The 26862-nt window shown below is 53.1% G+C and overlaps 1 protein-coding gene and 1 long non-coding RNA gene across 12 annotated transcripts in view; both read left to right on the forward strand.

Annotated features, from left to right (window-relative positions):
- Positions 1–1717: 1717 nt before the first annotated feature.
- Positions 1718–26862, forward strand: part of STIM1 (stromal interaction molecule 1) — a 113072-nt gene continuing 87927 nt past the window's right edge. For 3 of the 11 annotated variants that reach the window (XM_054210356.1, XM_054210346.1, XM_054210386.1), the window contains exon 1: positions 2480–2756. In XM_054210356.1, coding sequence (XP_054066331.1) covers positions 2648–2756 — 109 coding nt within the window. In that variant the 5' untranslated portion in view covers positions 2480–2647. Of the gene's footprint in view, positions 1850–2106; positions 2150–2252; positions 2272–2476; positions 2757–26862 lie in introns of those variants that run through there. The other 8 variants (XM_054210366.1, XM_054210375.1, XM_054210299.1 and 5 more) reach the window with 7 other exon arrangements.
- On the forward strand, positions 9498–19432 carry LOC128913353 (uncharacterized). The gene is made up of 3 exons (XR_008467920.1): positions 9498–11971; positions 12753–12927; positions 15584–19432. It is a non-coding gene; the product is annotated as an uncharacterized LOC128913353 (long non-coding RNA).

The following is a 26862-nucleotide window of genomic DNA, read 5'->3' on the forward strand; positions in this document are numbered from 1 at the left end:
GGGTGTGGGACATTGGGTGGGGGTGTGGGAGCCCAGGCTGGAGGTGCAGGAGCCCTAATGGAGGTGCAGGACGCCAAGTTGGAGCCTGTGCAGGGGGTCCAGGACCCCAGACTGGGGGGTGTGAGAGCTGGGCTAGTGGTGCAGGACATCAGCTGGGGGTGCAGAGCCCAGGGCTGGGGCTGCAGAGCCCACCCCACCTCCAGCACCAGGCTGTGGGGCCAGGGGCTGCTGCAGAGGCTGCAGCAGGTTTGGGGCAGCCCTGCACACCCCAGCCTCATGGGACCACCACAGAATGGGGTCCTGTAGCCCCTGGGGCTGGGCTGGGAGCAGAGAGCTCGCCCTTGCCCAGGCGTGTCTGGCCCCCACGTGCTCCCCCATGGCTGCCCCACGGCTTTGGGCAGAGTGAGAGGTGCTCAGGGGTCCCGGATGGCAGGGATGGGGACAGGGATGGGGATGGGGACAGGGATGGGGACGGGGACAGGGACAGGTGGGGGTAGCCCACGGCCAGCCCAGGGGGCCAGGGGCTCTGGGGAAACCTTACTGCAGGGGCAGGGGGCTGCATGGGGGGGCTGCAGAAGGGCCACCCAGGGCTCCCTGGGGACATGAGGAGCGATGGCAGGCGGGGGAGGTGGTCCCGAGGGCTGCCATTGGGGTCTGGGTAGGGAGAGATGGGGATGGCGCGTGGGGAGAGTGGGGACAGCAGGGTGCCAGGGCTGCTGCAGGGGCAGAGCCCCCCCGAGCACGGCCCTGTCCGGCTGGGTCAGGGCTAGAAGAGCTCCAGCTGCTGTGAGGGTCCCCGCAAGGGCCAGATCCCCCATGTTGGGGGTCCCCGCAAGGGCCAGGTCCCCCCAGCAGCACCCGCAGCCCATGAGGATCCGGGGCAGGAGGGTCTCGGGGAGGGGGGGTGACACTGTTTGGGGGGTAGTGAGCATGCCTGACCCCATCCTCATCCCGGGGTGTGTTGGAGCCACGGGGGCTCTGTTGGCACAGGACCCCTGCCTGCACCCGGGATGTCCCCCCATGCCAGCACCGAGGACCCAACCGGGAACCCTCTGCCTGGAAAACAGTCCGGCAGCTGCCTGTGGCTCGGGGCGCTGCCCATTCACTGGCCACCCCCATGGCCAGCCCTGTTGGCCACCCCGGGAACCCGCCGTGGCTGGGGCTCCCCATGCAGTGCCAGCACCCCCTCTATCCCACATCCCTGGGCACTGCCTGGCTGACGGGTGCCTGCTCTGGGGACAAGGGTGACATCACTCAGGGCAGTGGGGACAGGATTTTGCTTCCAGGCCAGTGGCCGCGGAGCTCTTCTGGGGCCAGATCCGATCCCTGCCAGGAGCTTCACTTTCAGCCCCGGTGCCAAGGGAAAAGGGTCCATGAAACCTCAGCCCCTGACCCTCCCGTCCCCCTGGTGGGCCAGCAGGCTCCGGGCGCTGGTGGCTGTGGGCTCCAGTGGCGCTGGTGGCACCAGTCCAGCGCTGGCGAGCAGGGATGCCACCAGGAGCATGTGGCCTCAGTGGGGTGTTGTGGCTCTCGGGGGGTGTCGGTGGCAGCTGGGCCTGGCTGTGGGCAGCCACACGCTCAAGCATCAAAACAGTTCGAATGGATGAGCCGGGGGACTCCGATGAGCTGGGGTGCTCTGGATGGGGTGGGGGGGGCTCCAATGAGCCGGGGTGCTCTCACAAACTGGGGTGCTCTGGCTGAGCCGGGATGCTCTGGGTGAGCCGGGGTGGTCCGGCGAGCCAGGATGCTCTGACGAACTGGGATGCTCTGATGAACTGGGATGCTCCAACAAACCGGGATGCTCCGACAAGCCCTCCCCGGGGCTGGAGGCGAGGGATGCCTACCAGAGGTCACCCATCCATGCGCCACACCCAGCCTCCCCTGCTTAGCTTCCCGCGCCGCGCCAGCGGCCCGCGCCCCGCCTGGGCATCCCCCCGCGCGGCCGCCAGAGGCCGCTGCGGCTCAGCGGCGGGTGCGAGGAGCGCGGTGGAGGCGGGGGGGGGAGGGAGCAGGGAGGGGCGTGGCCAGCTGCCCGCCGCTGATTGGCCGACCGGCGACGCGGGGCGGCCCCGCCCCGCGGAGGGTCTGGCGCGGCGGCGGATGGCTCCGCCCCCTGTCAGCGAGCGCGCGGCGGCGGCGGCAGGGCCCGGTGCGCAGCGGGGCGGGGGGCGCGTGCCTGGGCGAGACCACCGCTCCAGGCGGGCGGGGGGGGTGGAGGGTTGTCCCGAGAAGGGACGGGGTGTCCCGGGAGAGACCGCTGAGAGAAGGACGGTGGGGGAAGGAGCGGCCCGGGGGGGGGGGTTATGGGGAAGGGGGGGGGCAGGGTTGTCCCGGTAGACACCACTGCTAAGGAGAGGGGGGGGAGCAGGGTTGTCCCGGGGAGAGACCACTGCTGGGGAGGGGGGGCGCAGGGCTCTCCCGGGAGAGACCACTGTGGGTGTGGGGGGGGCGGGGGGCAGCCCCCGAGGCGGTTTCCGGGGCCGGGCCCGGCGCGGGGCAGCGGGAATGTTCCGGGAATACCGGAAAAGTCACCCCCGCCCGCTATCCCGCAGGTGGTGACGGCCGGGCCGCGGTGCCTGAGGTGAGCGGCCGGGCCCGGCGGCGGCGGGGGCCGATGCCCCGGTGGAGCTGAAGGGAAGCGGCGGAGATGGACGTTCGGTCGGGAGTGGCGGTGTGGGTTCTGTGCGGCTTCCTCCTGCAGCAGGGCCGGGGCGAGCGGCCCCCGGGCTCCCACCTGGACGAGACCGCCATCGCAGGTAAGGTGGTCGCCACCTCTCCCCGTTACTCGTCACCCCCCCCCACGTTACTCGCCACCCTTCCCCTGTTAACTCGCCGGCTCCCGGAGCCCCCTGGTCGGTCGCCCGGTGGGTCCGAGCTCAGCACCGGGCCGGTACCGGAGCCTCCAGCCGCGGTTTCTCAGCGCCAACAGGGCTGGGCTGCGTTTTGAGGCGATTCCTGGGTGTATTGGGCAAAGAGCCGGTGCTCGCCGCGGCGGGAGGGGGTTCGAATCCCGCAGCGCTGGGGGCAAGGGTCGGAGGGCCAAAAATAATCCGTGTTTATTTTTGCAACGGGCTCCAGCTATTTGCTAATGAGAGTGTTTTGCACTGAGTTTTGGGCCGCGGCTCGGTGTGTTCAGAAAATGCCAGGGTTTTGTGGTTTTGGTTGGTTTATTTTTATTTATTTTTTTTTTTTTTAAGGCGTCTTTTTTTAGGGCAGCTCGGCCGGGGGAGGGGGACCCCCGGGGTGGTGGAACCCCCGGGCGGCCCCTGCCCGGCCCCGGGCTGAGCTGGTCCCGGCCCTGAAGAGCGGAGGCAGCGAAGACCCAACAGCCAGATATTCTGTGTTTCCCCTTTATTTCCCTCCCTTCCGCCCCAAAAGCCACGAACCCAGCAAAGAAGCAGCCCGATCCCCTCGGGACTCGGTGGGTTCCCCCCTGCCCGGAGCCGGCGTTGGGGGGACGCTGCTGGCGGAGGGCCGGGAGCCGGTGTCTGCTGCGTGTCCTTGTGACGGTCCCTGAGGTCAGAGCTGGCAGCCCGCTGGAGAAAACGTGCTTTTAATTGTCCAGAGTGAAACAGCGATCCCCGGCCCAGCGCCTCTGCGGGGCAGCAGCGACGAGTTCGGGTCACAGAATGGTTTGGATGGGAAGGGACCTTAAAGGCCACCCAGTGCCACCCCCTGCCCTGGGCAGGGACACCTCCCACCAGCCCAGCTTGCTCCAAGCCCCGGCCAACCCCTCCAGGGATGTGGCGGCCTCACGCTTCTTGGGTGCCAGCAAAAAACCCCAGGGAGCTGCGTCCTGTGGAGAAATAAATTGGTTTCCCACCGAAGGTGAAGCGCTGCCGGCCTGGGCACGAGCCAGCCCAGCTGGACGAGACTTGTGTCAGCATCTGGGTGGCTTCTCAACCTCCACCACCATCCTCTACGGCCTGGATCCACTCCAGAGGGTCCCGCCTGGCGCAGGCTTCCATGAGGGATAATGTATCCATTCAGGGGGGTAAAAAAAGGCTCTTCTGCACCCAAATTGTGTTGGGGAGGTGCTGCCTTTTGGCTGTGCGTGGGTGCAGGGCTGCTCCTTGCCCAGCCGCTGTTGAGGCTGATGCGCGAGCAAGGGCTGGAGCTGGCGGAGGGGTTTTGGCTGCCGTGGAAGGTGCAGGGGTGGGTGTTCAGGTTAACGGAGATGAAAGTTGCCGCAGCGGCGTTGCTAAGAAGGCATTTTGCTTTGTGTACAGAGCTGGGTGGTGAGAACAGGGCAAGTCCCTGGAACCGCCGTATCAGGAGAACGATCGGGAACTCAGTGTCTGGTTCCTGGGCAGGCAGATTGTTTCATCTTGGTGACTAGATGATTTATGTGACTTACTGGTGGTTTTTTTTTTTTTTAATTCCTTAATAGCTAACTGTTCTGTAAGAAGTTGCTTTTCATGTTCTTTGTATGCGATCCTAAATCCTTAGGCCAGTTCACATCCAGTCTGCTCCATTAAGGAAACTGGATCTCTGCAGTCCTGATGAAGCAAGGTTTATGCCTCCAAGGAATTTCCAGCTGGGTTATTTTTGGAGGCCCTGCAGAAGTGTGGCAGCCCTGGTGATTCAGCTGCTGACTTGCTCTTCTCTCTGAGCAGAGGCAGGGCAGGCAGGGAGACCTGGTCTCTTTAATAAAAATAACCCACAGGTGGGTTTTTCCTCCAAAAGAGGTACTTTTCATTACTGTTGGTATGTTCTAGCTACTTCTGGGTTTAAAAACCTGCAGAGCAGCACATGGCATCTTGTAAGGGAATAGGTGGTCACAGGTTGAAACCCAAAATGTGCAGGTGAACGTGGTCAGTAAGAGTTTTGTTGGCTTCAAACGTGGGTAACTCTCATCCTCATCCCTTGCTGTGGCAGCTGGGAAGTTGGGTGCTGCTCGTTGCGCTCGGCTAATGCAGCTTGAGGTTAATGTGTCCTCTGAGATCACTTGGCCATTTGCTTTTTAGCTTTTAGGGCTGTTGCTCGCAGTTCGGTGCAGTGAATTATCCTCAGCATATGACACTTTCCCGTACGCGTTCCCTGGAAACAGAAAATGAGGGCTATATTGGCTGCAGCAGCACAGGCTCTTGCTGGGAAGCAGAGGTGGGTGTTTGATGGACTTTTGAAAGTGAAAGGGCTTACTTTTGACCGCTTTTTCGAAAGCGAAAGGGTTCTTTTTCCCCTTTTTTTTTTTTTTTTTTTTTTTGACATGGCATGATTTTAATGCTGAAGAAATTGTCAGCATGGGTCACTTTTCCCTGGAACAGGGGAATTTTTCAGGGGATGCAGGGAAGTGGTGTTTGTGGAGAGCAGAAGCTGAGTTCTAGCAGTGTTTGCTCGGTTGCTTAGATTCCTGTGCACACTCAAGGGATGCATCGACATGCTTTAGTGAGGATTAGTGTATGTTTCTGACTCCTAACATTTTTTTTTTTTTTTTTTTTTTTTACATAATTTTGAAATGGGTAGGTTTTATCCATGGAGGAAAATCAGAGCTGGTGACTGAACTCCAGGGAAAACGAGATTTTCTCCTGGCTTTGACTTGCGCAAAGGCAAGCGTTGCTAGCGAGTGCTTAATCTTTAATCTTTTCCTGCCTATATCAGATTTAAGTTGGGTTACACACAGGAGCGCAGGAGCCATTTCGCAAGGCCCCAAGTAGACGGGGATGGTGTGTGTTTCGGAGCCAGGCAGGACAGCCAAGCCACAGTCTGATCCCCAGAATCCTGCGGACCCCAAAAGGTGCCTGAACCTCCCGAATCGTCTCCCAGCGGCCTGTTTTTTAGCGCTAGAGCACATGTTTCGGAAAAACACGGTGTCATGAAGAAGGTGGCTGGCGGCCGGTCCCCCGCTGCTGCGCAGGATGTGCTGACAGTCACCCTGCCGTTATTGTTTTCACCCGGTGGTGGTTATTTTTAGCATGAATTTGTCTACCCGCAGCTTCCAGCCCCGGGAGCTGTCGTACACCCCCCCCCTCTAAAAGGGGCAAGAGATACTCCTCATCAACATTACTACAAATATTACTTTTGGGCGGTAGTTTTTTCTCCTCTTTCCAGTTCCTTGCTGTAATCTGCCAGTTACCCCAGTCTAACTTATTTAAAGCAGGTTTTGTTCATTTTTCTTCTGGCAGTAGTCCTTGCCAGAACATCATTTGGGGCTCTGTCAAATGTTTTACAAAAGTTTTATGTGCGCTATCCAGTGGGTTTGGTGAAAAGTTTTTAAACTTTATCTCAATAAAATTGGTAAGCTTGCTGGCTAGCCTGTTTTTTGTTAAATTGTGTTAACTGGTATCCGTGAGGTTGCTCTTAATTTTTTACTTGACTGCCTTCTGTGCAGACCAGTGTGGGTGGACAGGGAAATGTCACTGCTGCTGCTTATGCTGGGGACCTTTAGGTTTGCTCTTTAGGTGCGTTCGTAGGAGATCCAAGGAAAACTGACTGTAACAGGGCTGGGCTCTGAATGACCGGGATTCATTCCCGGTTCCCTTCATGGCAACACCTTTCATCCCCAGCTGTCTGCTTTGCTGGATTCATACCTGCTCTGTCTCCGTACAATAATACGGAAATAGTACAAGTCTGCGTTCCCCTGAGCCTTATTTAATTTTATATGGAGATTGCTTTCTGTGATCTCACGCCCGTAGGGATGCGGGGCTCTGCCTGCGCGGGAGGAGGTCTGGGGTCTCCTTTGGGTTCCCCGTTCTGGCATCACTGGGAGAGTCAAGGGATCCTGACATGGATTTTCCCCGTCTCTCTTCCCTGCTGCAGTTAAAGGATGGGCTCTGGGCTGTGTGATGAGATGGACTCGTTTTCTGGGCGATGTCAGCCTTGGGTGCCTGGGTGATGTTGTGCCTCAGGGGGCCGATGAGGGGCTGGACCCCCCCGGTGCGGTGGTGGCACGGGGAAGAGCCTGGCATTTACTTATTCCATGGCACAACCGCTCCTCTTTCCCTTCCTTTCTCATTCTCCCTGCACCTCTCTCCTGCTTCCCCCTCTTGATTCCTCGATCACAGGATTTCTGTAGTTGTCTTTGCTCTTGTTTAACATGGGGGATTCTTACCCCAGACGGGGGGGGGTTGGTGTGTTACCAGAACAGAAATTATAAAAAAATTATTAAGATGGTATCAAAAGAAAACCTGAACGCTAATGCTCAAAGTTATTATGTTTGCCTGTAGCACTTTGGGCCTAAGCTACACATAAAACCAAGGAACACTGATGTTTAACAAAACAAGTGTGATGAAGGGGAGCTACGGCCACAAGCTTTTAATTAGTGATTAATTTGATAGGGCAAAAAAAATGTATTTGTGGATGGGGGTGCTGCATGCAAGCACTGCAGTTGAGAACTCCCATACTTGTCACTCAGAGATGCAGGGTTTTATAGAAAGTTAAACCTTTGCTACAAAATCCCTAGCTTGGAAAGTGATCGGTGGTGGACTTTGAACTTGCAGCGAGATCTTTTGACTTGCAGAGAGAAAGTGGTCTCAGCGGTTTTCTGAAAGCTGGAAGCAGTAATCTTGCAAGGTGAGGACACAGGCGGACGGTTACTTCTTTATCTACCAATTTAAATGTTATCATCGTTAGTTGCTTAGTTAACGAAACATTGTTAGTGCATTTATTTCACGGTGCTGAAGTTTACGTCACCCACCATGAAGCCAAAATCTACATTCGTCCTCTATTCCTTTGCCAGAACCTCTGATTTAACCCACTGCAGTGAGGAAGATGCTTTTATGTGTTGCCTTTAGGAAAAGTCTTATCACTGGAAGTCAGGAGGTCGGCATAAAATCCGTGGTGTCAAGATACAGGCAGCTGGTTGAGATACCATTGATCTGCCTGCGCTCTGATGTTCGGTAACCTCCTAGTGCTGTGTACACAGAACCGCTGCAGGATTTCATCCCCCTCTTTGGGTGCTGGAAACCTCCGAATCCTCCCGTAGCCGGCCCTGGACCACAGCCTGGAGGAGGTATACGACATTCCCTGCGGTAACTCTTCCAACCCTGCCTTTCCCACAGACCTGGAGGAGTTTGTGAAGTACAACAATTTGCTGTGCTTTTCTCGCTTTATGGCGAAATACTCTTTAAAGGAGTCCTTGTGTCCAGGACTAGAAGATTTTTGCTGCTGTGCCTTCTGCTTTAGCTGCAGTCAGTGCTTTCTAGACACGCACTTTTGCTGGAGTAGAATTTGCACCTGCAAGTGGCAGCTTGGGGCTGGGCAAACAAATCTTAGTGGAAGGGAGAAAAAGTGCTTTTGGAGAGTACTTGGAAAACTCTGCCAGGAAATAGTTAGTGTTCTTGGTTGGAAAATGCAGTGGCGTGCACAGCCTTTGCTTCTTCGTTTTAGGAATGAAACTCATCTCGAGGAATCGCCATTCCGAGAGCTAGAGAAATTGTCATCTTTTTGGCATCGAAGTGCAGCCTGGTGTGGCGGAGGAGCGGGGCTGGAAGGGACGCGCTGGGGCTGGCAGTGCTGCCGGGGGAACTGCTGGCTCCAGGCTCTGGTTCCGCTCCCTGCGTTGGCCCAACAACTTGGAGCAGTGCTTAGCTGGATCTGAGAATGGATTTTTAGGGGATGGATGGATTTATTTATTTATTTATTTATTACTTTGAAAAGCAACTTCTTCATGCCTCAGGTGCCTCCCAGGTAGTATTTTCTATGGGGCAGCGTTGCCGGTGGAGCTCACCGGGATGCTCCGCTGGAGCTGGGCAGCGGAGGTGAGCTCTCCAGGGGAGCTCGTGTTCAGACTTTTCCAAGCTACTTATGGCCTTTGCCCTCACTGCATCCCGGTGGGAGAGAATAACCTGGCTTTAACTTTGACTGCCTGGAAAGCGATGGTGGGGAGAGGCTGAGCTGTTGGAGTGCAGACCTGAGCAGGGATCTGGGGAACGCATGTCATGTCCGGCTCCCAGTGATGCCTGGGGAGAAAACAGACCGGACACAGAGGCTGAATGGGATTGTTGAAGCCTTTTTGGTGTCTTCATCGCTAAATCCTCAGGGCTGAGCCTTACAACCCCTCGTCTCTGTCCCCTGCGGTTGGTGGCAGCCCAAATGGACACGCCATCACACACGGTGTGGGTTGAGGCGTAACTCTGGTTCCTCCTGAAAAGTGAAGTCCTGGAATGAACTCCCACAGGGGAAAAAACCCAAAAGACCATGGCAGACTCTCTATATTCTGCTTCAAACTGTGCCTTTGGTTGGCCTTTCCTAAGGTGAGATGGGGATACACATAGAATCATGGAATCATGGAAGGGTTTGGGTGGGAAGGGACCTTAAAGGCCACCCAGTGCCACCCCCTGCCCTGGGCAGGGACACCTCCCACCAGCCCAGGTCGCTCCAAGCCCCGGCCAACCTGGCCTTGAACCCCTCCAGGGATGGGGCAGCCACAGCTTCTCTGGGCAACCTGGGCCAGGGGCTCACCGCCCTCACAGCCAAGAATTTCTGCCCGAAATCTCAGCTCCATCTCCCCTCTTGCAGTGGAAACCCCTTCCCCCTCGTCCCATGGCTCCCCTCCCTCATCCAGAGTCCCTCCCCAGCTTTCCTGGAGCCCCTTGAGGGACTGGAAGGGGCTCCAAGGTCTCCGTGGAGCCTTCTCTTCTCCAGGCTGAACCGCCCCAACTCTCTCAGCCTGTCCTCACAGCAGAGGGGCTCCAGCCCTCCCAGCATCTCCGGGGCTTCCTCTGGCCCCCTCTAACTGGTCCACGTCCTTTTTACGTTGGGGTCTCCAGAGCTGGATACAGCACTGCAGGAGAGGTCTCCCCAGAGTGGAGTAGAGAGGCAACCACCTCACCTCCACCGAATCACAGAATTGTCCAGGTTGGAAGGGACCTTTCAGATCATCGAGTCCAACCATCAACCCAACACTGACAAACCCACCACTAACCCATATCTCAAAGCTCTATGTCTGCCTGTCGCGCGCACATGCGGGAAGTCCAAAGCAGCAATCCTCCTGTCCGTCCGTCTTTCTCATTAGGGAATGGAACAATAAATGTGCGATGCAGCTTCCTGACGTCCCTTATGGTGTGGCCGTGGGTCTGTGATGCTTCAGTGGTCGTGGTGAAAGGGAGTAAAAAAGGAAAAAATGTGCTTTTCTGTTGCCCGCTTGGTTTGCGTTTGGCCCGTGAGCTGCTTGATGTGTGTTGGTACATCACCGTTCTCTCCTTGCTCAGTGCTCTCGCCTCCTCTTCCTCCGGGCAGGGGACAGCCGTCTGTCTGGCGCATGCTGTGTGTTACACCGATACTGCGGGGGCAACAGCGTTATCCTGCGGTGAGTTTTATTGCAAGATCTGCCTGTTTTTTGGTGAGGGAAGGGAAGTAAAAGGGCATCCTGGTGTAATTGCACGTGGATTTGTTAAGAGGAGGGTGGATGAGCAGGTGATTGTCCGAAAAGCAACACTTTTCCATGAGGTTGTCCCTCTGCTTCTAAAAATTCTCCTTATTAAACTGGTGGCTGTGCAGACTAAAGAAAGGCGACGGCGGTGGCACTTGTCCTGGGGTGGCACTTGTCCCGTCAGAGTTCTCCAAGCCCGATTCAGGGCCAAGCTTGGTTACCCTTTTGCTGCTTGACTAGAATCGGCCTTGCATATTTTTTTTTTTTTTTTTTTAAAAGTCCTAATTGCGCAACCTATTAGTCTTGAAAAAAACCTGCTAACTTCATTAATTAGCTTTACTTTGAAAACAAAGCTGGATAGGGAGAAAGGAACTCCTAAGCAGGCAGAGCAGCCGCAGAGTGGGGCGTCGTGGTTCTTACTGGGGCGTCGTGGTTCTTACTGGGGCGTCGTGGTTCTTACTGGGGCAGCTATGGGGTTCCCGCTGGAATGAGGCCCCCGGTACCTGGTGGGGTGTGTTTCCCTGGGTGCCGGCTGCACTGGACGCTCTGCAGATACCCCTTAAGGACGGACTTTGCTGGAAACAGGAGATGGGACTTTACCTGCCGATGGTCTGCAGCACGAGCTGGGGATCCCTCTGCTCCACGGCTGGAAATGGAGACTCGATCACCCCTCGTTCCGTCATAGTCGAGCGCTATTAATAACATGGCTTTTTGGCTTCTTTTCCGCTCTCTCCCTGTTACAGAGCGCAGCCTTTGGGACCTTCTGTTTCCCACCTCCCTCCCTGAGGACTGGAGTTTGCTTCTGGAGTCTGGGAGGTGTTTTGTGCGTGTGTAGGCGATGGCTGTCTTGTGACCTGTCTGCCTTTGCTTGTCTGATCGCATCCAAGTGGGTCTCTCCAGCAGACTTTAATTTTCCCTTCACCTTCGTTTTAATCAGCCCCTGCAGTCCTGCGTGATTGCTTTTCTGGCACCTCCGTAACTCCGGTTCATTTTTTAGAGGTCCTCAGGCAGGCGTAGACGATGGACTCTTTAATTAAATCACTGCTCCGTTACTCCTGCAGCACGTGGGAGCCTTGAGAAGCTTCTGCCTCAAACTGTGAGCCCAGTTAAAAACCAGCGTTCTGCCAGCGCAGCTCACCTGGGAGCTGAGCGTCGGGCACCGGGGTGGGAGTATTACTGGTGAATTACTCTTTTAACTGGCTAAAACTAAATAAATACTGACCTGTTAGCTGCCAGTTGTGTATTGAGGTGAGCTTCCCTGAGCCGCCCCCGCTGGGGAGCCGGGCGATCGCCCCAGCGATGGCATGACTCTGCCCCATGGAAATGTTTGTTTTTCCTGGCAGTTACAGGACGAAGTACCCACCTCTACAATGCATATGAAAATCATCAGAGGCACATAAGGAAGTCATTAAGATAACTCCCTGTGGTTTTTTTGTACGTGAATTGTCTACGCTTGTTTGTTTTATTTTTATGAAATCGTATCGGGATGCTTGTTTGTTTGGATTATGGGCCTATTTTTAAGTAACCTGGTTTTTTCCATTTTGGAAAATGCATTAGCTTGCTGTGGATCGCGGACATCTGTGCAGGCTGACTTTGGGAACCACCAAGCGTTCCCTGAAGCCGCTCTCTGCCCCATGTGAGCCCTTGCCTCTTTGGCAGGTATCTGCCTTGCTAACCGTTGCCGTAAGAGATGTCCCCAGCATTCACAGAGGGGCAAACGCAGCGCTTCTAAGTGCACTTTGTCCTACCAAGGAGCCCTACGTCGTCTTAATTGTGCTGTCCTCTTAATTGCGCTGCCCCTTCACCTCCTCCAGGACTTCGAAATTACAAAAGGCTTTACCCATCCCAAACCAGCCTTCAGAAAGCGGCAGCAGTAGCAATCTGATAAGAAACGGTGACGTTTGTTAACCAACACACGCTCGCGCCGCATGCTTTGCAAGAAAAGACGCTATTTTTGTAGCTAAGTATTTCTTACATCTTTTTCCCTGAAGGGCTGAGTTCTTAAGGTCAGTTTAATTCATTCCTTCAGGTCCCGAGCTCTGGTGCCTGAAATTCGGCAATTCTCGGAGGAGGATAGAAACGTAATAAACACGAGAACTTTAAGAATGTTCCTCGTCTGAATTACAAATGAACAGCTTGCTTGTTTGAACAGTCTGCCCCTTTTCTAGTCAAGTTAAGCTTTGTATTGCAGGAAAGGGAGAAATAACTCAGGATTAAAGCTGCTAAGCAATGCGTATGTTTAGATTTGTAAAAGTGCCAGTACATAATTAATGTGTGAGTAAGCCAAAGAAAAAAAAAAAGTTGTTTTTTTCCTTGATATAGATAGACAAATGCAGGATAAAACCTAATTATTATTTTTTTTTTGGGGGGGGGGGGGGTGGGGAATAATTTCTGAAAATATTTTCCAACTAGCCGCTATTATTAATGTTGTTCATTCTAGTTGCTTTGCAGTTTTAAGGCAAAAACCCGAAGTACGTCATCTTGTGCCGGCCTGGAGGACTTGTGCTTGTTATTGAAAAGCTGCAGGATTTGGAGAGCGGGGAGGATAACCTCCAGAAGTGTTATTCCTGCTTAATCCTGCCTGCCGTGGCTTTTCTTCCCTGCTGCGGATGTTGGTGAGCACCGAGGGCTGGTGGCGGTCGCTGCAGCTTATTTCCGCAGGGAAGAGCGATGGGTTGACAGGCCCTCGTGGAGCCTTTGAGCTTTCTCCTCCTTTGGGTATTTCTGCAGCCAGATCAGGGTCTGACCCGTCATCAGTGGGCTTTAAGCTTGTGGGAAGTAAAGATCCTGGTAGAAAGCGTTAGAGAACACTGTATAGGGGATGTTTTCTTTGGTTGAGTTTGGGTGAGTATGAGGATAATGGGATGACCGGGAAGGGTTTTTTTCCTGAGGAAGTCAAGCAAACAATTGCATTCTGTTCTTGAGGTCTAGCAGTGATGGGTTTTGTCAGTGTTGGGTTGATGGTTGGACACAATGATCTGAAAGGTCCCTTCCAACCTCAACGATCGTGTGATTCTATGTTTCTAATAGAGCGTTTATGTGAAAATGGCTGATTAAAGATCATCTCTGAGCATTTTGGAGAGGAGATAGCGATTCAGTGTTCCTCGTTATTTCACAGTGTATCTGTTCTTTAAACTACAAAATGAGGAGTAGAATTTTTCTGTTTTTCTTTTAAAACCGGTGGAAAGGATCAGGAAAGAAGGACTTGTCTGTGCTCATGCTTTTAGCTGCGTGATTTGTGAACCCTTGTATGTCTGCAGAGGAGGGGATGGGCCAGTTCCTCCCCGGGGCAGATCCTAGCACCTTACACCAGGACTGAGGTACGGAAATATTGCAGCTCGGTGACATTCCAGAGGGATGTGGTGGGGTAGGATAGGATCACGCCAGGCTCTGCTCTGTAGCAATTTCCCTTCTCTCGGAGGGTGAGCGTGGCTGTTTCAGTTCCCAGCCCCCCCCCGGAGGTGACCCATAGTGGGATGCCACCGCAGTCATCATAAGCCTCAAAGAAAAAGGTATTAGAAACCCTTCCTGCCAGTGGGGCCATGTGTCGGGGAGCCCCCAGGCTGGCTTTGGCTGCAGGTGTCCCGGGAGGTGTGAGTTGCGACCCTCTGCCGCCGTGCTGGGAAGATGAAGAGGTTCCTCAGCCTCCGTCAGAGGTGGCAACTTGAAATGGCGCTCAGCTTGCTTTAGGAGGAGTTGTTTAATTAAGTTGTGTCCTGGAGGCCCTCCAAATAAAGGAGGAGATGCTCCAGGAGGTGTGAAACTGGGGAGTCTGAAAACTAACTTGGAAGACACATTTGTGGGAATGGTGACGGCAACACACCCGGCAGCGCCGCGGGCAGACGGACCTCTTGGTGGGGCAGTGATGGGTGCCGTCCTTGTCCCACCTCGGGTGCCGTCCTCCTGGCCCAGGCAGAGCAGAGAGGTGCCAGGGTGACCTGGCCATGGCCATGGTTGCTGGAAACCAGAGACACACCGAGGCTCCACAGCACTGGAAGTGCTTCTAAGAACGGTGGGAGCATTGTCCTGCTTGTGATTTCCTTCAGCACTTGCTGACACTGCTCCCGGAGGCTTGTCTCCATGCTGGAGTGGACCGATTTGTTTGTGACCATTGTGCAAACCTCTGGAAATCACTCAGCCATCCAAACAGCTCTCTGCAGCTGTGGAGAGGGCAGTGGGGCTTCTGCGGAGGTGAGATGTGCTGCCCCGGCTGGAGCGGATGGCTCGGGGGTCTCTTGGAATCATAGAATGATAGAATTGTCCAGGTTGGAAGGGACCTGTCAGATCATGGAGTCCAACCATCAACCCAACACTGACAAACCCACCACTACCCCATGTCCCTCAGCACCACGTCTGCCCGGCTTTTAAATACCTCCAGGGATGGCGACTCCACCACTGCCCTGGGCAGCCTGGTCCAAGGCTTGGTAACACTTTTGGGGAAGAAATTTTTCCTCATATCCATCCTAAACCTCCCCTGGCACAACTTGAGGCCATTTCCTCTTGTCCCATGGCCTGTTCCTTGGGAGAAGAGACCGACCCCCCCTGACTACCCCCTCCTTTCAAGGAGTTGCAGAGAGCGAGAAGGTCTCCCCTCAGCCTCCTTTTCTCCAGGCTGAACACCCCCAGCTCCCTCAGCCGCTCCTCACCAGACTTGTGCTCCAGACCCCTCACCAGCTCCATTCCCCTTCTCTGGACACGCTCCAGCACCTCAGTCTCTTTCCTGGGGGCTGTGTTGGATGCAGACAGCACCGTGGCTGCCAAGCATCCCATGGCGTGCCGTGCCTCAGACCCTGCTGCTCTCAGGGTTTTCTTGCGGGCCACGCCATCTCCTCAAGATTTATTTGCACTCCGTGTTTTGTAGATAAACAGGTTTTCCTGTTTCTCACTTGGTTTAATTTGTTGTATACTTTAAAAAAAAAAAAAGAAAGACATGGAAAGGGCTATTTGGGGCCACTCAGTGCACCTCTCCCACACTGCAGACAGCAGTATGAGTTCTACAGAAGTTTTTCTTACAGCTGTTGTTATGAAGGTGGGAGGTGGGATCTCTTGTTATTTTTTCTCCCGCCTCTCTTGTAGGGTTTGAGGTTTTTTCCCCTCCTCTTGGAGAAGGAGAATAAACATGTTTCATGCTTGTGTGACTTTGTAAACGGGAGGGTCAACCCTTTGAGTTTGTCCTTTAGAAGCTGAACCTTAATCTAGTTGTCCACTATTCCTGTGCCGTCCCTGCGGGGATGGGCATCTTAATTTTTTTCTTTCATCTGACTGTCTTAGATGGAGGAATTGCTCTCCAGAGATGCCTGTTCCCCTCCATGGGTTATAGAAGGAGCTTAAGCAGCTGGCACTAGATGAGATGTCCCTTTTGCGGTGACAAGTGGCATTGTCTTCTCACACCGCTCCGGAGCTCCACGTACCGAGACGGCTCAGCCCTGGTCCTGCACCCTGCCTCCAGCTTGCTGCTGGGTGTTTGTTTAGCGTTACCGTTTGGATAAGTTGTCCAACTGGTTTGTTTTTCATCTTGTGGCTATTTTCAGCCACTCAGCCTAACAAGGTGAAATGTTTGGGATGCTTTTCTGTTCCCTGTGACGGCTATAAGGAGGCACACTGCCGGCAGGGGAGTGGCTCACCCCTGCCTTTCCTCTTTTTGGAAGCCTTTGGCTATCTTCTGGTCTATTTGGACCACTTAGTCCCATCTTTTTGTAAGAACAACAGTCTGTCTCTGCACAGATACCCTGAGCCGCAAATCCCAGCATTGCGATTACCCTGTTGACTGGCCGGGAGTGCGAGGAGGATCTGGCACCTTGGCTAGAAGCGACTTCTCCGGGCTCTGGGCAGGAGAAGCAGCAGGAGAGCCAGCGAGCAGTGCAACCCAGCTGGAACTGCGGGGACGGGGGCTGTGCCGCTCTCGGTGTGTGCCCAGAGCGTCTGTATCGGGGTGGAGGATGCCTGAGATGCGAGGGGAGGGGAACGTTTCACCCCATCTCTTCCTTCCCCTCTGTTCAGAGGGACGTGGACAGTCTGGAGAGGTGGGCTTGTGTGAACCTCATGGGGCTCAACTAGGCCAAGTGCAGGGTCCTGCACCTGGGTGGGGGCAACCCCCGGTCCCAGCCCAGGCTGGGGATGGAGGGATGGAGAGCAGCCCTGAAAGAAGGGCTTGGGAGCGCTGGGGAGGAAAAGCTGGCCATGAGCCGGCACCATGCGTGGGCAGCCCAGAAACCCCCCCCCAGCCTGGGCTGCATCCCCAGCAGTGGGGGCAGCAGGGCGAGGGGCGGGATTGAGCTGAGATCTCGGGCAGAAATTCTTGGCTGTGAGGGCGGTGAGCCCCTGGCCCAGGTTGCCCAGAGAAGCTGTGGCTGCCCCATCCCTGGAGGGGTTCAAGGCCAGGTTGGCCGGGGCTTGGAGCAAGCTGGGCTGGTGGGAGGTGTCCCTGCCCAGGGCAGGGGGGTGGAATGAGATGATCTTTAAGGTCCCTTCCCACCCAAACCATTCTGTGATTTGATGATTCTTGCAATTGTAGATATGTAATGTGTTCACTCTTACAATTGTCCTTGTGATTCCTTTGGGGTTGGGAGAAACTCTCAAACTGCCATTCACTCAGGTAAGATTAATTTTTAAAACAAACCTGACTCTTGCTCCTCGGTTAAAGACCAGAGAGGACCTGTGAGCAAAGGTGGTTTCCCTCCAGTGTCTGCCAAACGACTGCGCTGGGAACATCACTTCAAACTCCTCCAAGTTCCTCACGGTCTCTAGTATATTTAACCTCATTGTACTGTAGGATGTGGAAGCACTGGTCTTCCTATTTCCAATGAAGGATTAAAATGCAGAGATATCATTGTCATGCAGGAAGCCATCTGGCAGAGCTGGGACTTGAACCCTCTCACAAATGTCAGCTTGGTGGCCCAGCCTGTGGGACATCCATCATCTCCTGGGCATGGCTGAGGCGCAGTTTGTAATGGGGGAGTTCACTCAAATCTGCGCTGGGTTGTAAAGTAAATTTAGCGCCTTGATGTGAATCTGGCGCAGGGTGAATTGGTCTGGTGGGTCAGCTGCCTTCACAGAGTCTCTCCCACACCTCCAGAAACACGTCCAGATGGAGAAGCAGCAAGTGGTGGTGAATAAACCGCTTTCCTCAGGCTGTGCTGGTTGGGGCAAGCGCCGTGCTGTGCTCTGCTCATCACCCTGTGCTCGATTCCTCTTGATGCACTCTATGATTCCACAGTGGGGCTGGTCAGCACACTGGAGGCTGTCATTCCTGGAGCTGGGCATCTCTGATCCATTAGTTGTGGGGTTGCGGATGACCACTAGGCATTAGTTATGCTAATCTGGAAAGAGAATAGAAATCCAGCATTTGAACCTTAATAGCCAACAGTAGGCTTCTACGACTGTGCGATGGTTCAGTAAATCCCTTTGTTGGTGAAGACAGAGGAAAGGTTTGGGTTGGCATGTGAAGTGTTCGTTAGCCAACGGTGGCCAGGGTTGCCGAAGGCAAGTTCTGACCGACAAGGTGGTCAGCAGCTGCGTGTCCCACCAGGATGCAGATTTCTGAGAGGAATGGTTTCCCCGTGTTTTGATAACTTCTTCATACCCGTTTTCTTGCTCCGTCCTACGAAGAGGGTTTGCGGAAGGGGACTAGAACACCTCTCTGATGAAGAAAGGCTGAGGGATTTGGGTCTTTTCAGTCTGGAAGAAGGACAACTGAGGGGGGATCTTATCAAGGCTTATAAATACTTAAAGGGCGGGTGTCAGGAGGATGGGACCAGGCTCTTTTCAGTGGTGCCCAGAAACAGAAGAGGTAATGGGCACAAACTGGAACACAGGAAATTCCATCTCAACATGAGGAGGAACTTCTTTCCTGTGAGGGTGGCAGAGCCCTGGCACAGGCTGCCCAGAGAGGTGGTGGAGTCTCCATCTCTGGAGACATTCCAAACCCGCCTGGACACGTTCCTGTGCAGCCTGCTCTGGGTGACCCTGCTCTGGCAGGGGGTTGGACTGGAGGGTCTCCAGAGGTCCCTTCCAACCCCGGCCATGCTGTGCTTCTGTGAAGACAGTTTGTGTCACAGGTTTGAGTTTTGTGGGGCTGGGCAGCCCTTCACATGAGCATCGATGGTGTCGAGCACACGTCGGTCGGGTGGATGGGGATCTCCTGCACACGTCCAGAGAAGGTCCTCGCTTCTTGCTGGTCTAGGCCTGTCTCCTGCAATTAGGCTTGGGAGCTGCCTGGCGGTAATGCCAGTCCCAATAAAGATTAAAAAAAGAATAAAATTCCAACGAATTGTAACTAATGCTAGAGAGTGCATTCGCTCTTCACTTGTGTTGCTTTTAATTGCAGTTGTCTTCCAGTAGGTCACCATTATTTATCCAAAGCGTAGATGAGCAATATTTATTGCTGTTATAAACCCATTTTACAGCCACCTTGTCTCCACGCTTGTCTCCACGTAGTGTTTTTGCATGGGAACGGTGTGGGGGGCTGATGTGAGGTCTCCTTGTCTTGATATTGGCTAAATTTTTCTGAAATTACCGAGCGCTTAATGAAGGTTTGTTCGGTGGTGGCAAACTTGGTACGTGCTGCAAATTCAGTTACGTGGTTCCTTGGCCGTTGCACCAGAATACAAGTGACTTAATAAAAAGAGAAAATTTGCGTTGGAAAGAAAGAAGAAAAAGGTTTTATCGTTCAATAGAGTCTTTGTGTAAGTATTGGTAAAAGTGCGCGTGAAGTGCAGAACGTGAGAACAGAGACTGGTTTTAGTGGAGTGGAGTTGGTTCGGGATCAGGAAACTGCAGGGAAGTCGCCCAGTTTGAGGCAGAGGAGGAAAACTCATGACACCTTTTCCCCTTTATTCTGATGCTGGAAGCAATACCTTCTGCCTGGAGAGACTAGAGTATGTCTCTTCCTGTTTAATGACGTGCTAAAAAAGATTCAGAGGAGTCCAGACTTGTGTCCCTGAAACACCTATGTATTTGTGTTAGGATTTGGCAGAGAATTTTACTGGTGGCCACGGTTACGCCTTTAGTAAACGCGATTCTTTACCTCGAATGTAGCTGATGTTGAATAGTGAATCAACGTGACCCCGATCCAGGACAGCAGAACAGAAATAACCCAGAATTTTAAGCACTGAGAGACTTTTTTTTTTTTTTTCAGTGTAACGTACCCGAGTGTCACTGCTCAGATCCTGGTGCTCCTCCAGTCTCCCCGCAGAGACGGTGTCTGCCCGGGAGAGCAGCGAGGAATTACCGCTCACTGACAGTGACTTCAAAAAAACTTGATATGGGTAAACGTATAGTTCTTTGTAGGTCATGGTAAAGGCAGCAGTCTTTTTCCAGAGCTCTTATCAACAGATACCACCACTTAATAAAAAAAGACAATCTATTTTCATCCGAGCACCGTGGGGAGCAGCATCCGGGACCGTTCCAGGCTGGAGGGAGCGGAGATGGCTGTGTAACGAGGCTAACGAGTTCTGTGTGTGATGCAGTGCCCCGAAGATGAGCACTACAGCTGTCTCCTGCTTTGTGGATGCCGTAACAGCTGGTAAAAAGCCCAGAGAGTAAAAAAGCTGCTAAAACCATGATAGTTTGGCTTTGCTGGTGCTTCCCACTTGGATGCTTAATGATGTGCTGCCTTCGAGGTACGGCTCTAGAAGATGAAAGGGACTTCGAAGAGATTTATCGGTAGCCTAATGATTGCTAAACTTAGTCGCTTGTTTCCTGGCTCGGGGCGTGCGAAAGTGCTGCAGAGGTGATAGTTTCGCTCTTGGGAAATAAACATTACCAGCGCATCCACTGGCGATGGTGCGATGCGTGTACTGGTCGAAAGGCTTTGGCAGGGCAGAGGTTGTAGGGAGGAACACAACATGTCTTTTTATTTTCTTTTCTTTTTCATTCTTATCGGCTGATGTAGCCTGAATAAATAAGACAAACTTTTTCAGCCCTACTGCCTTGGTTTTATTTTGCCCCACCAAGTGAAATTGCCAAAAAACTTGGCAAATCGAGTGTCGTTGTTCCAGCACCGGCCCGGTGAGCCCCGTGGGCTCGGGGGGGCTCGGCTCTCCATCAGACAGAAATACGGGCTGAGGAGCGGTGGGTTTCCCCAGAGGAGGGGACGATGGGTGGCTGCTCACGTGCCCCCCTCCATTATTAATCTTTGCAAGGCAAATGAGGGCCGTGGGTCTCCCCACCGTCAGCGTGGCTGGGGGAAGAAGCTAAAGCCATCTGCTTGGAGGGTCTCCAGCCCCCGGCCGTGCGAGGCAAAGCCCGTGGCCATCGCAGGGTGCCTGTGGCCGTCGCAGGGTCCCCGCAGCCTGGCATTACCAAAATTGTAGTTTCAGGCATTTCTTTCTTTTTTATGTGCTGCCTGCAGGACAGGTGCTGATGAGACTGGGATCTTTGTTTTCGTGGAAGCAGAAGCCAGTTTTGCTGCAGCTCACACGTAACTCTTTAATCTGTGGGGACATTCCCACCAACTCACCCAGCCCCACATCATACAATCATCCTTCCTCGCTGCCCTCACCAGGGCAGTCACTCCTCTAGTGGCCTGTCATTATAACCACCTTCTTCGTGTCTCTTTCAAGAAAAGACTAGGTACATGTTTCCGTTAGGATTCATCTATTTTTAAGCTGTCTGTGACAATAATACTGTTCTTCTAGTCTCTTCATGTTTGTGCAGTAATCACAATATCGTAATCATGATATTTTTATTTTTAATCTGGATGCTGAAGGCCGCTATCTTTCTCGAGTTTGGTGGTTTACGTCACGCAGAAAGTCATGGCCCCTCCTATATGTGTTTTGGTATAATTTTTTTTTTTTAAATAAGTCAAGACTGTTTTTTCTTATTAGAAGTTTATAGCTTAAATAGTCTTTTCTGCTGTTGGAAGCTGTGGTAGTCTATAATTAACTTAAACATAAATTAAGTGTTCTGTTTCTGAATACAGTTAATGAGCACTTAAGTTGATTACTCAGGTTGTTAATAAACTATTATAAGCTGCTGTTTGATTCAACTTGAAACTCATATTCTGATGTCTGTCTTTTCAACACTTAAGTGCTTTGCTGTATGGGCCGTAAAGAAATCCCCTTGATAAGGCTATTGTTGTTGGAAGGAGACTGCTCTAATGGGCGATGTTCCCACTCGAGTGTTTCCAGCCCTGGGTTCGTGTGGGGCTGCTGCTGGCATGGCCGGGAGGACACGGCGCTCGTGGGGAGCGGGGTCTCACCACCGAGAGCACCGCGCCGCGGCAGCGACCTGGCCTGGGTGGCCATGTCCTGGATGGTGCCATTGGACCAGGCTGCCCAGGGTGGTGGTGGAGTCGCCATCGCTGGAGGGATTTGAAAGCCGGGCAGATGTGGTGCTGAGGGACATGGGTTAGTGGTGGGTTTGTCAGTGTTGGGTTGATGGTTGGACTCAATGATCTGAAAGGTCCCTTCCGACCTCGACCATTCTATGATTCTGTGATCCCTCTCTTCCATTCCTTACTCCGATTCAGCAGCCAGCCAGCTGTAAACTGCTCTGTGGGCACCCACATGTGGGGGACGGTATGTGAGGGGGAGGGAAAATAATTCCCCTAATCCCAACACAAATACAAAGTTCTGCTGGGAATCGTTCTTTAACCCGAGCCTGGTTGGCACGTAGTGATGCAAGGGTCTCCTACCTTTGTACCCGAATTGTAAACCCGTCTGTGGGGAGGATTTATTGAGGGCCAAAGAATAAGTCCAAGTCCAGTTAATTTATTTTTTTGCCCTCCTTGTGCTGCGGTGCACGCCAGAACACTTTGGGGGCCGAAGCTCAAGTGTTTCTCAAACCGGACTCTCCTGTTCCCTCTCCAAGTCGTACGTGATTTATCCTTCTCATTGAAACTCTGTGGGGCGAGTTTCTTACCGAATGAATAGTTATGGAGAAGACACTGTTTGTTCAGCTGAAATCATGAGGAACGGGGTCAAGCTCAACTCCAGCCTCCTGGCTCTGCGCCCGGGGTGGCTTTGAATGGCGCTTTCCATCCTTGGCACTTAGGAATAACCAAGAGGGACTGATCGTGTTGGTTCTCTTGTGAAAGCTAGCTGGGAGTTCAGGAGCTAGTAATTCAATTAACCATTGTGCGGGTTTAAATGGCTCATCTAGTGCATGTCGTACAGCACGTGTGTAGTATGCGTTGGCTTTGCCGAGGGAGGCAAGGATGGAGATGGTCTGAGGAGGTGGTGGTAGTAGTGGGATGCTCTCTGTCTAGGGGGAATTCGGGCCACCTTCACAAAACACCCTGGCTATGGTCGCCGATTCAGACAGATACTTCCTCTGGCATTTCCTTAATTCATGTATTCTCTCCAAATTACTGCCGGTGGACTCAAATGTGGTTTTCTGTGGTCATATATGACAGTGATGGCTTTTGAATTCCTCCAAATCCTGGCTCTGGATGCAAAGCCCCCTGAGGGCTGCGTGAAGGTGCTGCCCTGTGGTTCCTGTTGCTGTCTGACGTCCCAGCTGGCGGCTGTTTGGAAAAAAACTACCTCTTTCTGCTTTAATTTACCCTAAAACCGTGTCCTGTCCGCACGCCGCTGCGGGAGCATGGCTGTGCTTTGGGCGGCAGCGTGTTGTAAAACCCGGGGTGTTGCCTCTCCAGCCTGCTGAGGGGGAAGGTAAATAATGGCTTAAAAATGATGGGGGAAGAGGTGAGCTGCCATGCCGTGGGTGAACCCCAGTGTCTGGTCAGGTGTACGGGGATGTGTCGCATTTTCAGCAGCTTTGACCCTGCCAGGTCGCAGTGAAAACACACGCAGGGGAGGCTTTGGGTAGTCTCGGGGAGGATTAAACAACGTAATTTAGCAAAGTTGGTAGGACAACAGCTGCCTTAGTAACAGAGCTGCGCTAAGGAAAAATTTGGCATTTTCTGGTCTCTTCCTCGTGTTTTTTACTTCGCCAACAATGTCGCTTTAAAACGCTGAGCGTTAACACGGAATGCATCACGCTGAAACTCTTCCCCGTGTGTGGAAGATGAGGACCACGTTGTCCAATGAGTTGCCAGCTTGCCTTTTAAAGCCATTTTATTACTGCTGATAGCCTTGGAGATATTTGAAAGCCCGTCTTCGGGGAAGGTGCAGACGTGGTTTTTGATCACTCTGAGATCGCCGCTGCGGGAAGCGCTGATGGCTGTGCCGTCCTCTGCTCTGCGGGCCAGCTGGCCCTGGGACCTCCTCCCTTGCAGTTTCAGTAGGGTTTTTTCCAGCCAAGGGCGAGGTTTCGAAAGCTGCTGAGCTGACTGAATAACAGCGTGCTGTTGCTGAAAAGCATTTCCTCCTGGTTTTGGCAGTGCTTCTCCTGCAGTTTGGTGCTCGGCAGAAGCAGTCGGGCTTGCGCGGAGCCAGGGAGGTCTCGGCGTGGTGGTGTTTGGGTCTCTGTGGTTGGTGCTCGACCAGGCTCTCACCCCAGTTTCATAGAATCATAGGATGGTTGGGGTTGGAAGGGACCTTTAAGATCATCTCATTCCACCCCGCTGCCCTGGGCCGGGACACCTCCCACCAGCCCAGCTTGCTCCAAGCCCCGGCCAACCTGGCCTTGAACCCCTCCAGGGATGGGGCAGCCACAGCTTCTCTGGGCAACCTGGGCCAGGGGCTCACCGCCCTCACAGCCAAGAATTTCTGCCCGAGATCTCAGCCCAATCTCCCCTCTTGCAGTGGAAAACCCTTCCCCGTCGTCCCGTGGCTCCCCTCCCTCATCCAGAGTCCCTCCCCAGCTTTCCTGGAGCCCCTTGAGGGACTGGAAGGGGCTCCAAGGTCTCAGTGGAGCCTTCTCTTCTCCAGGCTCTTCTCCAGGTTTGGTACCTTATGGAGGTGGTGATGGGTGGCAGCAACACAGGCATCTCCAGGGTGAGGTGTCGCCTAATGCTGCCCCAGGCTGCTTCCAGTCCCTCTGGAATGGGGAACCTCATCATTGCTTTGCTTTTCTTAGTCAATATCCTGTTCTATAAAGTTCCTCTTTTTGGTGGTCACCTACAGAAAAATGTCACTTTATTAAATGTATTATTTGTTAAAGTGTGACTCTCCCCACTCTGTCCTCCAAGAGCAGCATTTCCATTTTCCAGCGTAGCAAAACAGGGCATCAAATATCTGTTTTAACCCGTGTTCCACAACGAGTCATTTCAAGACTGACTTTTTTTTTTTTTTTTTGGCTTGAACTGATATGACCTCTCCCCCCCCCCCCAGTAACAACCTTTATTAGCGAGCTGGTGTTTGCTCAGCCCCCCGCGGGGCAGGCCAGCTCCTCTGCCAGCGTGGTGGCCGCGCTCGGTGGCCTTGTGCCAGCACAGCACACGCCTTCCCGCACCTACGCAGCACTGCTGCTCCGAATGGGGCTGGAATTCTTACGTTGCTTCTGTATTCCAAGAGGCAGCTATTAACTTCGGGGCAGGAGAATGCTGATTTAGGAACAGCGCGCTCAGGCCCACTCGCACATCGCTGTGTGTGTTCTCCTTCCCTTGAGCGGGGAGAGTGCACCCAGGATAGGCCAAAGTGATCCTCCTTTGCTCGAGCAACATGTTTGGTTGATGAGGAGGGGAAAAAAAAATAATACAAATCTTGTTTCCCTAATGTGAATAATCTTCACCTACTAATAAAGAGATTTATTTTAATTTTTGCCAGTGTTGCTCCTCCTAATTGCTGCTTTTCATGTTCTGCTGAGCCGTGCATGGAGCATTGTCACCTGGCAGTAACTAGTCACAGGGCAAGTGAAGAAAGTGGGGATGAGGTTAATCTTTTATAATTACAATTAGTGGAAAAAAAGGTGTGTTGGGCTGTGTGGGAGAGTCTTTCCCTGCTGGCACAGGATCCCCCTCTTGTGGGAGGAGACCTTCCTGAATGCTCCTGCTGCTCTTTGTTCAGAGTGGTGGCACTTGCTTCTTCACCTACCTCTATTCCTCGATCTTTCTGTTACCGTTTAACATGTTAAATGTGGAATGCGATGGAATTGCCTTGCTAAGAGCACTTCCTAGGTAGTGCCTGGTGCCTCCAGGATCTCATTCTTCTACCAAGGTTCCCAACTGTCACCATCAGGTTTGTAGAACCAAACGGGTCTGCGAGCACAAAGAATAATCAAATTTGGGTTTTCTGCAGATTCGTGTCCTGTGTTGATGAGCTGCTTCCTCCTCCTCTTGCTTTCCTCTCCCCACCGTCTTCCCCTTCCCACCCCGTGTCATCGGCTTTCTCCTCCACTGTCTGCCGGGACCGTGAGTGGCCCAGTGCCTGCCGGCCTCGGGTCCCCTGCACCAGTGGCCTGGTACTGCTAGAAAGGGTTGGAGAACACTGTATAGGGGACGTTTCTTTGGTTGAGTTTGGGTGAGTAGGAGGATAATGGAATGACCGGGAAGGGTTTTTTTCCTGAAGAAGTCAAGTTAACAATTGCGTTCTGTTCTTGAGGTCTAGTAGTGGTGGTTTTTGTCAGTGTTGGGTAGGTGGTTGGACACGGTGATCTGAAAGGTCCCTTCTAACCTAGGCAGTTCTATGATTCTAATAATTAAGGTGTGTTTTTGCAGAACAGTGTTTTCCTGCTAGGTCCACCTGTGGGTGTGACGATGGCGAGCAGCATCTCGCCTTGGCACGGCCCTGCTCTGTAAACAGTTGTGCTCTTGAATGGGAGAGAAGAACTTTGCTGGTTTCAGGGGGAAAAAAAAAAAAGTCTTGTAAATGAGAAAATGTTTTAAACTACAGGGATCTGTTTCCAGGGAGCTTGCTGGATGCAGCAGTGCTGTTACCCCCCAGGATGGTTTATTTGCGAGCAGCAGCCGATCCCTTCTTGCCGTGGGAAAGGGACGGAGCAGAGCCTCCGAAAGGGCACTGAGCAAAGGCTCCGTTTTCTGCTCTCTAGAACTTCTGTGAAAATTTGAATCATCGGCTCTTGGTAAGACACATGAGGGATAAATAAGGTTAAAATTGGGAGAAGCTGGCCTTGTATGGCAGCATGGGAATGGCGCCGCTTCGCTTGAATTAATTAATCAGAAGCTTTGTCTGTGAAGGGGCTGTGGGGATGCTCAGTTCAGGCTGTTGCGATATGAGGAGGAGGAGGAGGAGGGCAGGCATGCGGGCAAGAGGTCCTCCTGCTTTGTCCATTCGCGGAGCTTTTCCTCCTGGGACAATGTGCTCCTTCAGCGGTCCTTGGAATCCGTGACCGCAAGAGAGACGGGATTTCGGCTCAGGGGCTGCAGGTTCCGGAAAGAAGAGCAGAGGAAAAGGACCCCACCAAAAAAGCCCCTATAAAGCAACAGTTCTGGAAACTTTGCTTTGGTCCAAGCATTGAGTATGCTTAATTTTGCTAAATTGCTTAATTTTGGCTGGTCGAGAGACTAGGGTGTAAGCCTGGCCTTTGCGTCGATTCTGCGCTACCCACCTCGTAGATGCAGGAAGGTGATTTCAGAAACCCTCCACCCCCACACTGCTCGTATTTGAAGTCTCTTTAAATTCCTAAGGGAACTCCCCAAAGTCATGAACTGATAATGCAATAAAACATAACGGGAATACATTAGCGTGAACCGTCTCTGGCCAGAGGAGCTGTTTGGGTCTCAAAGTGCTTCACCATCGCCATGT

This window comes from Rissa tridactyla, chromosome 1 (genome assembly GCF_028500815.1).
Source record: "Rissa tridactyla isolate bRisTri1 chromosome 1, bRisTri1.patW.cur.20221130, whole genome shotgun sequence".
NCBI classification, from domain to species: domain Eukaryota; kingdom Metazoa; phylum Chordata; class Aves; order Charadriiformes; family Laridae; genus Rissa; species Rissa tridactyla.